The sequence below is a fragment of the Triturus cristatus genome, chromosome 7 (genome assembly GCF_964204655.1).
Source record: "Triturus cristatus chromosome 7, aTriCri1.1, whole genome shotgun sequence".
Classification (NCBI taxonomy): domain Eukaryota; kingdom Metazoa; phylum Chordata; class Amphibia; order Caudata; family Salamandridae; genus Triturus; species Triturus cristatus.
This window is the reverse complement of record NC_140590.1, coordinates 1,822,879,066-1,822,892,676: the sequence shown is the minus strand read 5'-3', so window position 1 is coordinate 1,822,892,676 and position 13,611 is coordinate 1,822,879,066. Positions and strand designations below refer to the sequence as shown.

General features: G+C 42.4%; 1 protein-coding gene across 1 annotated transcript; it reads left to right on the top strand.

Moving 5' to 3' along the window:
- The first annotated feature begins 4,119 nt into the window (after positions 1 to 4,119).
- On the top strand, positions 4,120 to 13,243 carry LOC146813289 (uncharacterized). Its single transcript, XM_085614742.1, has 3 exons — positions 4,120 to 4,243; positions 9,513 to 9,827; positions 12,595 to 13,243. The coding sequence occupies exons 1-3, from the start codon at positions 4,183 to 4,185 to the stop codon at positions 13,008 to 13,010; spliced, it is 792 nt and encodes a 263-aa protein (XP_085470868.1). The 5' UTR covers positions 4,120 to 4,182; the 3' UTR covers positions 13,011 to 13,243.
- Positions 13,244 to 13,611: the final 368 nt, after the last annotated feature.

Below are 13,611 nucleotides of genomic sequence, written 5' to 3'. Positions count from 1 at the left end.
GAAAATCTTGGGTAGTGTCCTGTGCAACACCATTAAAGACTGGGCTTAGATGAATTCCATTTGCTCCCTCGACAACATGGCTTAAGAAGAGTGTCTCAATCTAAATGTAATATTTGTGAAACACACTATTGCCCAATGCTTATCGATGTATTGAGCATTAATGGATTTAACCTCAGTGTTTGATTATGGCTGTGGTCTATCCTTTTAGAGAGTGGAATGGATGAGACACTAGTGCATTCTTTAGACTATTTACACAGACAAATGAAGGCCAGGATTAGAATGAACACATTTGGTGAAGTTTCTAATGATATTTGTGTTTTTAGATGGGTGAGACAAGGGTGTGTTTTAGCTCCATTACTTATTATTCTGTATATTAATAATTTACATACGTATTTAACAACCCTTACTAAAGATGTCCCAAGAATCAACAGCTCTAGCCTCCCATCCCTATTATATGCAGAGGGTGCAGTCCTAATGGGCCGCATTCCAAAAGCCCTACACCTTTCAGTGTGGGGCTTTGTGGATTTTATGGCCTCTTTAGATTTATGCACTAATTTTACTAAATCTTTTATTATGACCTGTGGACTTAGAAGGCACACCATAAATGCCCTCTCTGTTGGCAATCAAAGTTTACAAAGCAAAAGCACTTTTCCTTATCTGGGACTGTTTTTTTCTGCTAATGGTCTGTGGACTGACAATAATGTCTACTGCTGGACTAAATTCTCTAAGTCAATCAATGCTGTGCGTTGTTTACCCCAACCTATAAAAAAAACTTAAAGTTCAGTGCACACCTACAGCAACTTATGGGGCAGATGTTTGGGGGATTTCCAATTGCTGTAAAATCCAGAATAAAGAGAACAGGTTCTGCTGAAAGCTCCTGGGCACCCCAATCTCTTCGGACCAACATGTATGTCATAATGAACTAAATTTACATTACACTGCAGACAATAGTAGAACCTGCCCTGATTTATCTTGGCTATCTATATGGAAAAATAAGGCAGCGTCCCTTACTGTTGACATAGCAGATTGCCTCAAATGTGAGAAAGGTATGGATTCCATGGTTAGCAGGGGTGAGAACCAGCTTATGGAGGATTAGCTATAGATATGTTTTGGCAAATCTAATGATCTTGACACTGTAAGTAAAATAGGGCTTCGGGCGGCACTATACAAGTGTTATCGCACGGATAGACTGGCCAAAGAGACAGCAAACTGAGTGTGGCCTCTTGTTTTTAAACATTAACAGGGCCATCTATTGGATGGCTATCTCACTAAACCTATGGGCTGCTGGGGGCATGGTCTCCTTTTTCGTTAAAGGGCAGGTACTGTTAAGCACTTATTAAACTTCCCCCTGGGTTTTCGAGCCAACCTTGATCTGGTTCGCTGTCCATGCGATGGGCGGTCTGGCCAGACTCTATTACACTACGTATTTTTTTGCAAATATTATATGCAATATACAAAACTGTTCCTGCTCCCTTTTTAACAGGGGTTTTTCTGTAGATTATATGGTAGCATTTAGAACCCTTCTTAAATTGGAGGAGGACGAGTTAATCCTTTGTGTGGGGGCCTTTCTGAAAACTGCTGTTAGAGCTCGTAACCTCTGTACACACTGTATGACTGTATTTTACCAGCTTTGCATTGGATTGAACTTTATGTTTACTTTTGAACATATCACAATTTTGTATGCTTTTAATATTGCAATGAGTTTGTCCTTTTATGGATACGTTTTTATCTGAAGAAACTCATGAAATGAAAATGAATGAAATAGATACACTTTTAGAGTCTGGTAGAGAGAGCTAGAGATTGGCAGAGGAATGGAGAGGCAGTGGAGCGCAGTACTTCAAGGGCTGATGCAGAGAGAGAGATGAGGTATCAAAAGGTCACTTACAGCGAGGGAAAGAAAGCAAAAGGTAGACAGTGAGACTTAAAGAAAAAAGATGAGTGGCAGAGGGAGCAAAATGTGTCAAGTTATAGAAACATGGGCCAGGTGAAAGGAGTAGTGGGGAGGGAGAAAGATGGAGGCTGGTGTGAAGTAGAGGTGTGTAGAGTGAATTGAGGAAGTTGAGAGATGTGAAATAGAGAAAGAGAAGTGAGAAGTGGCTTATTTAGTGGTAGAGAGTGGTGTAAGAAAACGAGAAAATTATGATGAGGTAGGAAGGTCTATAAAATAAGAAGTTGAGAGAAATAGTTGATGTGGTAGGGGAAGTTGAAATAGAGAAGGTGTTACAGACGTGGATATGTGTTTATGTGAAAGAAACATAGAGACAAAGAGGTGGAGAAATTGAGTTATCTAGAAATTCTTATGATATTTAGAGAGATGAAGGAATCAGAGGTAGAATGACAGATGGAGGTGTAGAGATAAGGTAATGAACTAATGGTGAGGTAAACTGAGAGGTAAGTTGGTGAGAGAGTGGTATACAGCGATGAGATTGTGAGAAAGATTTTACGTAGTGAGAAATGAGCTAGAAAGGTAAGACTAAGTAGTGACTTAGAGTAAGGGCAGAGAGAGATAGAGAGAGGTGAGGTAGCAGACATAGAGAGAGAGAGAGAAATAAGGTTGTGTGAGAAGTGAATTAGCGAGAGGAGAGACACAGGGGAGTCAGATGGAAAAAGTGCAGTGAGATAGAGAGGAAGGGATGAGGTAGAACGAGTTGAGATAGAGAGTTGGAATCATCATTGATAGATATAGATTTTGGCAAAGAAAAAACAGGCAAAGGAGCAAGGTCGTGAGGGAGAGGTAGAGATTAGGCTAATATATTGGGTAAATTGAGAGGGAGGTGAGGTAGACAAAGGTGAGGTAGAAGAGCTGAGATAGAGGAGGTGTTTAAGAAACAGGGATAATGGAAATGAGTTAATGTTGAGTAAGAAGAGAGATTATATGGAAGGCCTGAGAAAAGTCACCAACTGCCTTAGAGTGAGAGTGCTGCGGCTGGGCAGACTGGACATGCAGGCAAAGGGGCAGATTTTATTTTTTAGTTTATCATAGTGCAGAGGTGTGTGTGTGGTTTATTGCATAGGATTTGTAGTAGAAGTATACACTTCTGGTACAACATTCCATGCCTGGACACATTCTTAAAACTTCACACATTGTATATGTCGTGTACAGTGCAGCATACATGCAATGTGTGGAATGTGTGGAGAAATTAAAATTTTTAGCAACTGCTTCAGTTACGTTATTTTCTTACATATAGTCCAGTCTGGCCATCTTTCATAGATCAGGCTTTGCTTTATATATATAAAAAAAACCTATGGGTGCCTGCACTTATGCACCCAATTCATGCTCTCTTGATGCAAAGTGGTGTAAAGCAGCTCAAAGCGCTTGTTGCGCTAAGAAAAAGGCACCTTTTCACCACAAAATAACTTTTTTCGCTGGAATTTAAATGTCTTTTTAAGGATATTTTCTGTATGAGCAACAATATAATAGCAGAAATCTCAACGCTTGCTTTACTTTGGGTCCCCTAATAAGATGGGGAGACAGGGAAATTGTTCTTGCCCATGCCTTAAAACGTCTCTAGTGTGGGTGAGTCAGGAACAGTAGACTCTCACTGCTAGAAAGCCTTTGTTTGACCCTGCTCCTGCAAGAAACAGAGCGCAGGCCTAACCACATGGTTCTCATAATCAATGCATTTTTGAAGCTAGATTGTTTGGTAACAATCTTTGAATGGTGAAGTTTAAGGTCATCCAATCTGAATGTGACTGTTGATGAGGCTGTCATCAGCCGCCTTAGCTCATCTCAGGTGGTTCAAGTGATTATAATGAATCATAAGACCCCCTACCATGATTTCTGCTTCCAAGAGGCATCACAAATTTCCTACTGCAGTTAAAAATGTTAAACAACAACAGAGAACACTGACCCTGAGATAGTATAAATGGAAGGAAACCAGTACCTTAATCTGTTGTTGGATTGTATTACTAAGCCCTCAAGGTACATCACATAAGTGGGAGATCACACTGTGTAATTTGCAACCCTTGTATCTGGTGCAAAGTTCAGGCAAACATCAGTCGGACAATGAGGCACAGACGACTGCCTGTTTAGGTTAGGTCAGCTGGAATAATCGAATAATCGATGGCTGGACTTGAGAGCTATAAATGATGCATGCTCTGCTCCCACTCATCAGTGGAAGCGGTTCAGGTCCTATCGGTTCTTGCTGTAGACATTGAGACTGTCCACAGGGCTGACCCAGCATGAGGATCCTGCTCGTCTCCATCCTGCTGGCCATCGCAGTCGCTACTGTAACATCTTCTGGTAAGTTTTTCTTTCTTTTCTTTAATAACTTTATTTGGAAGTATAAAAACATCCATAAAAGCATCGCAAGGAGCAAACATCATTTATGCAATTCATATCATGAAACAAAATATGTGCCAAACATTAAGTGCAGTTACAAAAATACGCTATTATTGCTTAGTCCTATAACTACCAGATTTCGAGAAGCATAGACTTAAGTGCGTGTCCTCCCCAAATATTTCTAAAGAGGAACTATTAAAACCAGTCTACATCAATCAATATTAGAGCAAAATAAGATCTGTTACATTTTGCACCAAGTATTAATGATACAGAAATTAATTAATAACTATTAATGAAAAAAATAGAGTAATGGGGTAAACTGCATTCGTATTTACATAAATTAATTCATCAGTTGCATCTTACGTTTAAGATAAGGAAACAAAGAAAAACACAGATTCCCTTAGTGCTGCTGGCCTATGCTTGGGCAGGACCAGTGCAAGGAAAGGTGGCAAAGAGACCAGGTTTCAGGTCCGCCACGCCCTCCATCTTGTCCAGACCTTGTGTACATAGATCTAGTTTAATAATAAACTGCGAACGTGCGATATGTTTAATAATAAACTGCGAACGTGTGATATGTTACACATTCAATACCAATTTCCCTTGAGCACATTGATCACAATATCTAGATGTTTGCACCCTATGCCCTATTCTAAGCAAGTTCTAGTAAGATCTTCTTCCTGACATAGAAAACTGCCCATAAAAAAGATGACATTCTTCAGCAGATCTCTAAGGTAGCTAGTGATTACAAAAATAAATATGTAGGACCGTATTGTGTAAAACTGAGTGGTCTAATTATCACTCCTATATAAAATTTCCTATGTTGACTGTAAAACCACGTGCATATTGTTTTGAGGCAACGTATTGTCGCAGGGACGGTTGGCAAGGTGTGCAGACCAGTCATTCATTTTTGGGAAGCTAATTAGTCAATGAAATATGTCCAGTCTTAGGCGGGTCGAAACAAACCTATGGCTTCCATTTAATACAGTTTTGAGATATGGTTGCATGTTAAAAGTGGTTAGAATCAATTGTTTTCTTTAAAACACTAGGTTTAGCAATTTCAGTTAAGAATCTAAGGTTTTCCAAGTGTATCATCCTTCCTTTCTCAGGATATTTCTTCTAACGATGTCTAATGTTTCTGGCTTCTCAAAATATTCTGGATGGCCCATATCACAGAAAAAAATCTACGTAGGACAGCCACGAGATACAAGAACATAAACTTGATTTGAGACAGTCCCCGATTATAGCTCGGTTAAGACCAGTATGTTCTGAAGTCCAGATTTTATGCCAAAGTAGAACTGGCTGCAGTTTTATTAAATCTGTAATGAATTGAGTGCCCAGTTCAGTGTGGCATACATATACTGATGCACTTCTATGGATTGCAAGAAGATAACTGAAAAATTAATTTCCAAGCACTTGGACGTCTGTACATTTTTTGTGCCCACCACAGTCCCACCCCATAAAGTGCTACACTAAGGCACTTTGATTTCTAAATTGTCATTATCACCTCAGGTGAGATAGAGCCCAAACATCTAGAAAAACTTTTCAGGGCCATTCAAGCTTTGCTGAATTGGAACTTCCTATTGGCAATGGCCTTGTTCCATAAACCATCCTTATCAACTAAAAACCCACAGTAGGAAAAAGTGTTAGTAAAACCAATGTTTGTGCACACCTTACTATTTCTCCCACATTTCATAATGAAGGTTTTTGCTTGATTAGCTAGGAGGTCATGTTCCTTCATATATTCAACCAAATTTGAGAGCAAGGACTGAAGGGCCAAAGGAGTGCGAGCCATGGGAACAGCATTATCAGTGTGGAAGAGGGCTGGGACAGGGTGCGTTCCTATTTGTGGGACATCGTTAGTAGATGCCGCAAGTACCCCGCCCACACTGTTTATGTATAATGAAAACAGGAAGGGAGCCAAAACGCAACCCTGTCTCACCCCTCTCTCCAGGCTGAAAACTTCAGTGCATTCCCCTCTGATGCCGTATCTAACCCTGGCTTTACATCCCGTATATGAGTCCCTAAAAAAGCTGATAATTGGTCTCTCCACCCCCATATCTTTCATTTTTAGCTGTCATTTAGTATGTATAACGCAATCAAAGGCCGATGAAAGATCGATTAGCATATAAAAATTGAGGTTCTGCTCTATTGTTCTGATCCCAGGGCGAAAGCCAGATTGTAAGTCAGACAAGGTATTTTGCGATTCAGCCGAATCCTGCAGTCTATTCAGGATTATACAACCCGCTATCTTAACTAGTGAATCAAGCAAGGAAATCGGTCTATAAGATGCTGGATTTAGACGGTCTCCTTTCTTGTAAATAGGTACGATTGTAGATTCACAGCATGATGGCAAAAAACCTGCTGTACAGCAGGCCCTCAATACTAAGGGTAGCAGGAGCCCCTATAAAGCGATGCTATCTTTGTATAAATCTATTGAAATTGCGTCTGGTCCTGGGGCTTTACTGCTTTTACTTGCCTGTGTTACATTATTAACTTCCTCCAGGGAAAAGGAACGATGGATGCAGTTTGAAGTGGGACCTTAGTATCATTGTCACTAAGTCCATGCTCTAGAGCTGGTGCTATGTCGGGCAATGAGTAAATACTGGCAAAGTGTTTTATCCATTCTTCCTCCAGTATTGCGAGCTCAATCCTGTGGGCCTCATCTATACTCAGTCGTGAGGAGTTAATTATCCGCCAAAAGGCTCTATTGTCATTGCTGGTACTTGCTTCCTGCAAGGACTCCCAGGCCATCTCCCTTAGGTGCGATGTTCTGAAGTTCACAGCCTGCTTGTATTCAGCTCTACATTGGCGAACTTCAGTAGTACTCCTCGGAGATATATGTAATGCCTCCTTTAAACGTTTATGGGCCTTAGTACATAACGTGTCGAACCACCCCTTCTCATCCTGTTTTGCTTTCTCTCTAGCAACAACAACACAGTTTGAGTGCCTCTGCTAATGCATCTGGTTCACTGGTAATTATACTGTTTGGGTCTAGGTTGGTCTTTACTGAAGTGGCTACAGGCTGATGAAGGCCCTGGGTTTGGCTATTTACTTGCTTGTCCTGCATTATCTCTCTACTAGGATGAGTTCATGGCTTTCTAACCTGTTTGGGTGGTGGTGAGTCAGATTTAGATGGGGAGATGGTTTCAGGGATATGTAGAATACATCCATTTAACCCATGAATCTCTTTCTTATCATACTCCATTTTTCATGCCCTTGCCTTCACTAATGTTTACAGAAATCACTGGACAGTAGGTAGGGGAGTGGGATGTTATTAACAGGGCCGTCACACAGTCGCCGTTTGTGAACAGTCATTCTTCAACAGTTGATACTTTCAATGGCTCCCGTAATATACTTTAATAGTGAAAGTTGGGGCTTATCTGGAGACTGAGGCTTACCAGCAGGGCAGGGTGCTTCCTCTTGTCCATACTCAGGGAGTATTCTAATAGTGGGGAAAAACGATTCCGGTAGTACCAAAAAATACCAGTCACTCACAATCTCAGAGTGATAAGGCAAGGAGACACTGTACAGCTGTTGGGGTAGTAATTGCCAGATAACTGCGCCACCCCACCTGTAAAATAGGGTACCAAATGTCACTGACTCCCCCCCTCCCCCCAGTCAATGGACAATAAACAATAGTGAACAAGATGTATTCTCTTCCCTTGTCCAATCAGGGGTCAAACTGTAATTTAACAAGACTTTTCAGTCCCCTTCAGTGTTTCTTTCCCTCTATTCAGAAGACAAATTTGCAGCTGAGGAATTATGAATGAGAGACTAACAATAGGTCTCTGTCGTAGGTGGTTTCAAGAAATGCAGGAACAAAATAAATCATAGTGGTAAAGTGGAGATGAACTGAGTGAAAATGGAAGAAAAGTACCTTGCCTTTGACTCTTTCGCTACCGTTGGAGCATGGGGTGTGCCGTCCGGCCCTCATCCAGGCTTCAGCCGTCACCATCAAATAAACAGCTCCCTGCACACTCTTGAATCCATTTACTGCTGGGTAGCTACACCTTGGCAGTCTACCCCCACTGGCAGGGCTCCCATGGGTTTTAAGGCCCGACTACGTGCAGATCTACAATTGATACCATGGTTTTCACCCTCAAGGGGGTGGCCCCTCCCTGCCTTCCCCTGTCGCCAATGGGCCCAGGACAGGCCCACCCTTGGCCCGTGCTTTGCCCAGGCACAGCCCACACACGTCCCGCACCACAGTGGTCGAGGCTGCGTTTTAAAGTGCATTGGTCACACCTCCCCCCTCGACAGCTGTGGCTTGTGAAGAACCGTTGCACCCTGGGTTTGAGAGACCCACCAGGGTATTTTTCTGGGCAGTGTTGCAGCAAAAAGACAAGGCGTGTCCCACGCCACAGGAGTCGAGGCTGCACTTTAAAGCAAGTTGGTCACGCCTGCCCCCTCGGCAGCTGTGGCTTGTGAAGAACTGTTGCACCCTTGGACTCAGAGACCCACCAGAGTGTTTTTATGGACAGTGTTGCAACAAAAAAACCAGGCGCGTCTTTGACTGAGACACCATCTTTCTAGGAACTTGAAAGTCCAGGTATAACCTGCAAAGTGATCAGAGGAGGTTTTGTATCATGAATCATCTATGACTTTAACCTTTATTGAAGCACCAATCCCAGCAACAGGTAGGTTTTGCAAATGTTCAGTGTTCTGTGGCATGAGTGCTTGACAGAGCAGGCAAAGCTTCTCCATGATCTCATGGCCCATACATTCATTACACTTCTCTCCCAGGTTTTGACCTCCTCTTCCATGGCCATGAGGATTTAGATCTGCCTCAATCTGATAGTTAAGTGATACCTTTGAATTTGAAGGTCAATTCACACAAAATATACACACATCATTCTGTCAAGAGGATCAAAGACACACATTCTGTTAAGCAGTTTTAATAGCCACAAGTTCCATGTCTTGCTCTAGGACATAAAACATTTGTGGTCTTGAGAATGTTCATATTTCCTCAAGTAGAATTTGGGGAAATGTAGGCATGACTTTAAGCACCAAATGTCTAAAATGGTATATCAGTCAAACATGTGTGTGGCTTGTTTTGATTCTGTCCATTCTCAAAGGGGAATTTCCCTCAATAGTTAGACATGTGCATGTCCAAAGTCTGTGCTTCAAACTCGCAGTTCATAACTGGACTTCACAAATATTTGTATAAATTGGAAATGTGCATAAGTTTTCTGCAACACAAACTGGTCTTCTTTCTATTTCCTCTATACAGATCCGTCTCAGAATGAGGGTGCTCCGAAGCCCGGGATGTGTTTTGAAGAATACATTAGGAAACACCCTGATGATTTTAAGAAGATGAAGGCTAAATCGACCAAAGAAAAACTTAATCCATCGTCGCATCCGGAGGACCATACGCAGCAGAATATAGATGGGTTTCACCCTGACAGGGATGGATCTTCTCATAGGAGTAGTAAACCTCGCCCAGATTTCTCCATGTTCAAGAGCTGCTCTGTAGATGGGGATTGTGATAATGCAGATAAATGCTGCAATACGGAGTCCGGCATGAAGTGCACCAAGCCCGTGTTCGGTAAGGATCATGGTTTCCCACCCATTCCTTGTCTCAATGTTCTCTGCAGTCTTTGTTGGCCCTACAGCTGGATATGGGTGTAGATGCACCAAGTAGTAAGCCAGATTTTGGAGCTTTCCGTGACATCCCCATGGGTGTTAGCTTCCCTCTTGTTAAAGATTGTGTTCTGTTAAATAGAGGGCGAATTACTAAGTACTGAATACCTAGCAAATTTCGCATATCCGGTAGCTTTTCACTTTAAACAGGTTTGTCTTGTCGATGCAAAAGTAATGAACAAGGATCGATTCACCAATTATTGAAAGTCCCCTCCCTATGTAGTCCATATTTTATTGATTGTTTTACCGTAATTCGCTAAGGAGTGTAAATGTTTCTAATTTGCACAGCATACAAAAACAAGATAAGCTTTGCCTCAACAAATTCATAGATCGAATTGAAAACTGTTGTCAGCTAAAGTCACCTTCTCACTAATTGCATTTGGAAAAGTAATTTCAGGAAATAGTAGTTTCCCCAAAAAAATATGGTGGTTAAGATGTGACATGGGGCAGTAGTCATGCACGCTACCCATCTCTAAAAGGGTTCCACAGGCCACACACTGAGGTCTGTGGAATGAAGAGAGCTGGGACCTCCATCTTCAAAAGATGACCACAAGAGCTGCAGTTTCTATGTACAAATGGGAATTCATAGTGGGTGAATCAACTCCGGGAATGCACTCATCCACTGATAGGTTTTCATTCATATCCATTGCACATATTGTGAATGCACCTCAGAAATCTGACAACTTTATAAATTTGAAATTAGAAAACCATATTCTTAGAAAGCATGTTTGATGGATGAACCGTATCGTGAAGAGGCGCTAAGGCAAGCACCAAACTCCAAACCAAGCAAACCTCTTACATAATGTATCTCCACTGGATCTACATGGAGCTCATTTACATAATCAGTCCTTAGCCCACACATCTGAGATGGAGTCACCCTTCAACTGGAATACTGGGATCCAAAGTAAGAGAAACAAAGGGATCCAGTTGTGTATCGCTGCAGTGGAAACACACACTGAAGTTGATTAGTGCCTGGTGGCAATGATGGCGCTACAGAATGACAACAATGTTCTTGTTCCAATCATATTTGTTTGCCAGAGTAGAATGAGATGGAATAAGACATGGGGAGGGGCATTTGTTAGATCTTCACATGAGATAGAGGCAGGTGCATGCATTCATCCAGGGTGTGTAACAAGGACATGAGTAACGCAAACTGTCAATGCAGTGTCATTAAAAGGAATCGCGCCCTTTGTTCAAGATGGCATCACTGCATATTTATGTAGTATTTTTAATATTTGATTGTAGTGCATGGCCTAGCTCCTAGAGTCAGGGGAGAACTTTAATTGTGACAACAGTTATGTTTAAACATAGGCAGGGAACATGAGCAAAGGACAGGAGCCTATGCAATGACACTCAATAGGGCACCCAGCAAAGAAACTCAAACAATTGTACAATAGAGATGCTTCAAAACATTGAAAGAGAAATCATTCATACCAATATTACTCCTGCTATGGTTTACAATTTTTTTCCATATCAAGCAGTTGTGTCTCTGTCTCAATGTTGGTCATTATGCTTTCATTAAAAGCCTGTGGTGTATTTGTGTGTGCCTTGCATGCCTCTCCCAGTCTCTCTGGAGTATTGTGATGGGGGGCTGGTAAGATACCACATGCAGACCATGCTTGTGGGTGCTCACACAACAAGAAGATGGAGGGGGGGACAGAGAAGGACTTCAAACGTCAACGAAGGGGCTTCTTCTGGGCCTTCCAGCATTGTGTCTGCTGTTTGGCTGACAGAGGAGGTCATGATACTTGTGTGGGACAGTAAACTTTCAACAGTCAAGCTCGGCCTCATTGCTGTTCTGTCTTCCACTCTTTAGATGTTGCTGGTTTATAGATTTAGTCAGTTTTCTTTCTCATGTAGTTTATCCAACTGTGTTTTAAACATGAGGCAGATTTAACCAGACCCTTATTGCTGAAAACACAACATGCGCTGGGAGTATCCCACTGCTGATTTCGGCAGATCCATTAATGGTGCCTTGTTTGCCCAATAGATGAGAAGTTTGTATGTGAGTACCTGCCGGGGAAAGATGTATGCAGAGTGCCCGATGAAGCTGAGATTAAAGGAGAGTGGGAGCAGCCCCGTGCCACTTTATAGCAACCACTAGAATGTGAAGGTGGACAAAACATATTCACCATCTCTTCACCCAGTTCTTTCTAGGAAGAAAGGCGCAGGCATTGGCAAAGTGAGGGATTCTATCACTTAGGGGCTGAGCACACTCTAAAAGTGCTCTGTCTAATGACCAGCCTTGTTGTTGTTGTAGACTTGTAAAGCGCACAGCTGCCCCAGCAACGGGGCGTCCCGGCGCTGTAGACCGCTGGGGAACCCGTCCTGGCTATCCCTGTGAGATGGTCCCTTTCTGGGTATCTCCAAGGTGAAACCAGGCATCCCCGGCGTCTGTGGGGGGCCGTTGTAGAGATGAGGCAAGCTTAATGCCCAGAGTTGCCGAGTGTGTTCCTGGTTAGAGTAGGTACCTAGGCGAGAATTATCGAGTCCGTTTTGACCCTAGTCCACAACCCTGCCACGTCGGGAATTGAACCCTGGTCCCTGGCCGATTCTCTGCTTACGGGTCTGCCGCCTCTAACCAGTGAGCCACACCTCTCCACAGCCTTGCCATCAAAGGTGAGGGACATCAGTCCTGGAATAAGTATTTTGTCTATGTTTTTGTTTTTTAGAGGGCCACCATAAACATCAAGAAGACCATGCTCCTGCCGAGACTGGGTCAAGGCACACAAGGGACGCCGGTGATGAAGGTGAAGATGAGGACAGGCCTGAATTCGAGGAGGAACTGGTGGATGAATATGAAGATGAAGAATATCAAGAAAAAGGAAGAGTCAAGAGGAGCAAAAGGGGATCTGGGATGGGAAAGGATAAACAGGAAGGTGGAGGAGAAGGTAATGGGTCAGGAAAAGGAAAGGGGAAAGGGAAAGGGAAAGGGGCTGAAAAGAGCAAAGGGAAAGGGAAAGGGGCTGAAAAGAGCAAAGGGAAAGGGAAAGGGGCTGAAAAGAGCAAAGGGAAAGGGAAAGGGGCTGAAAAGAGCAAAGGGAAAGGGAAAGGGAAAGGAAGTGATAAGGGAGCTAAGCGGGAATAGAAAGGGAAATAAAGAGGAAGATTTTTTGGAGAGAAAGTGAGTGCGATGGCAAATGACAGTGGCAAAAGATAAGCACGTGTAGAGGTTCAATTGCAATACCAAGCAAGAGTAGTTACCTAGTTGCATTGTTTCTGTTGCTCTGAATTAATTCCTCTCCTTCCTATAATCAATGTTTGAAGGGCAACCAGTTGTTTTCATGATCAAAATTAGAAATAAAATAAAGCAGCATTCGAAAACTATTTTGAAGTGTGCCCTTATATTTGTGTGACATTTCAAGGGCAGCAAAGAATTAAACCAAAGACATTGATTGAAAGGGTATGATTTTAAATTGGGTGGTAACAGAAAATCCATTCCTTTTAGGAAAAATGCTAAATACTGAAAATCTTTTCCTGCGACCCTTCCTGCACAATACCTTGTCTTTGGTGGGGTAAAGTCCACCAGTTGATTCCTACGAGACTTGCCACCACCATTTATATTTTAATTCCTCTACTATGCATTGCAACTACTGGCTTTGAGGGGGGTGTTGGTATGTTTGCTATGGAAAGCTACAGTTTCCCTCAGCCACAGTGAATGGAAGAGACTGGGAACCTTGTCAGGAGTT

What these genes read in the sequence shown, in the direction of transcription:
- LOC146813289 (XM_085614742.1), top strand. Translation starts at nt 4,183, where the DNA reads ATGAGGATCCTGCTCGTCTCCATCCTGCTGGCCATCGCAGTCGCTACT. An exon ending in CGCTACTGTAACATCTTCTG is followed by an intron (nt 4,244 to 9,512) that starts GTAAGTTTTTCT and finishes TCCTCTATACAG; the next exon opens with ATCCGTCTCAGAATGAGGGT. An exon ending in GTGCACCAAGCCCGTGTTCG is followed by an intron (nt 9,828 to 12,594) that starts GTAAGGATCATG and finishes TTTGTTTTTTAG; the next exon opens with AGGGCCACCATAAACATCAA.